The following is a 1,975-nucleotide window of genomic DNA, read 5'->3' as shown; positions in this document are numbered from 1 at the left end:
ACCCAAGTGTTTGCGCAATTGTTCCAATACTTTCAATGCCAAAATTTGTATATTCTTCAACACCAATTCCTCCGTGTGGGGGTGGGAGCGGGGGTGATGTCCTAAAGTTCTACAAATCTAGTGGGAAGAGGCTACAATAGGGAAACCGATTAAGTTGAACCAATTACTACTCTGTTTTGCTTTGGGAAATTAGAACCGATCAATAATCGCTTAGATTTTGATTGATATTTATTACTTCTTGAATCCAACCAAAATCAAACTGATTTACATTCTTCCTACCACCATAGAGGGCAAATGCATCTGCCACTACCTGAACTATTGGCAAGCCCAAGTTTTCAATATTCCACAAGCCTGCCTTCACTAACTTCACGGAAACTTCAACCTGCTTTGCTGAATGGCTTTCCAGTGCTACTATCAAATGCAATTGTGATCCAATCACTTTCTTTCATGGCTGAAGGAATGGCAGTTTGGGAGGCAATATTCACAGCTCTCAGTCAAGACCTTGATCTTTTAGTTTTCTGAGTCGGATGCAAAGCAATTTGCATCCGCCCAAGGACAATGCCCATTCCTTTGCATCCGCCCAAGGACAATGCCCATTCCAGTTCAGCCATGGAGTTTGAAGTCATAGTCCATGATATTAAGTGCGCCAATTATTTTATTAGATGTTAGCCAGAAGACGACTGAGGTGGGTCATTCTGCACTCCAGAAGGCTATCCACTGATGACAATAGACCTTCTGATCCAATGACAATCCATGGCTATGAGTCAAGTAGAAAGGGATTCTTCCTCTCTTGTTATGGAACTGGGAAGAATAGTGACAAGTGATGAACGCCATCTTTTACTTCTTTATAGATCAGTAAAAAAAATGAAATAGAAATAAATTTTATATCAGAAGATGAACCATCCAACCCTTATAGAAATTCCATTACGCATAACTCAAGCTGTTCGAGTCAATAAATATTCTTTACCTCCATCACATTCAATGGCAGATACAATAAATTCTCCCTGAAGTTAAAAAACATAACCTCGCTTGCACATCCGCTCCTGTCATTCAAAGATCGCTCTAGTTGTTGACTGAAAATAGTTAACCAAGCATGTCTTTCAAGTCACTCAGGATTTATTTATTTACCTTGTTAAATGCATCTTCAATTAATAAATAAGTATACAGCACAATATGAGAAGACTAGGAAGGAAAGCTAAACATGGCATGCAAATACCTTTCTGCAACAGACATGCTTCAGTGGTACTCCAGTGGTTACAAAACCCTGCTCCAGAAACCCCTGACAAAACCTTTTTCCACTTGGTGATCCGAAGGTAGGCTAGAGGTAATACTGCAAGTCTGAGATCCCTTTTTCAAGGAAGCAGCTTTATCCAGCCCTGAGAGGACCTACATTCACCGTCTTCTGAAAGACTCTTACCACTGGCATTCCATCCCCACCATCATTTACAACCCTCCATGATCGGTCCTTTTTCTTTTGAGGTTTCTTGTGCTGTTTGTGGGGTGCAGCTGATGGCTTCTTCTTGACGACAGCAGCCTTGGTGGGAGCTAGCCCATTAGATAAGTCAAACGAGTTGAGATCATCCAGCACATGCTCAAGGTTAGAGTTTGATTCTTCATCATGTGAATGATCTTCATCTTCAGATGAATTGGATTCAGATGCAGCAGAGGAGCTAGGTTCAGCAGCATCTAGGTCCTTGGTGTCCTCATCAGACGTTACATTGGGCATTTCAAAGTGAGGCAGCTTCCCGTCAATGTAGTCCTTCAAAATTAGGCGTGCTGCCCTAGTCTCATCTGGCAGTCCACTTGAAGCTACATATCCACGAGAGCTGCAGAAGGCCCTCAAAAGCTCTGATGCCAATGGAGGCCTAGATTGCAGTTCATATGGCTTTGGTTTGGGCAAAGTGATATTATAAACAGTCTCGATAGCGTGCCTAGGAACTCGATTGGCTACAACTTGTACAGCCTCCCTATGTTC

General features: G+C 42.2%; 1 protein-coding gene across 1 annotated transcript in view; it reads right to left on the bottom strand.

The window, feature by feature from the left end:
- Nucleotides 1–895: 895 nt before the first annotated feature.
- The window catches only part of LOC122086731 (GTPase LSG1-2-like), an 8,240-nt gene continuing 7,160 nt past the window's right edge, over nt 896–1,975 (bottom strand). Inside the window, exon 8 of the mRNA XM_042655709.1 lies at nt 896–1,969. Within this exon, the coding sequence (XP_042511643.1) occupies nt 1,367–1,969 (603 nt within the window). The 3' untranslated portion in view covers nt 896–1,366. The remainder of the gene's footprint in view (nt 1,970–1,975) is intronic.

The sequence above is a fragment of the Macadamia integrifolia genome, chromosome 8 (assembly GCF_013358625.1).
Source record: "Macadamia integrifolia cultivar HAES 741 chromosome 8, SCU_Mint_v3, whole genome shotgun sequence".
Lineage (NCBI taxonomy): Eukaryota > Viridiplantae > Streptophyta > Magnoliopsida > Proteales > Proteaceae > Macadamia > Macadamia integrifolia.
This window is presented reverse-complemented; position numbering and strand designations above follow the sequence as displayed.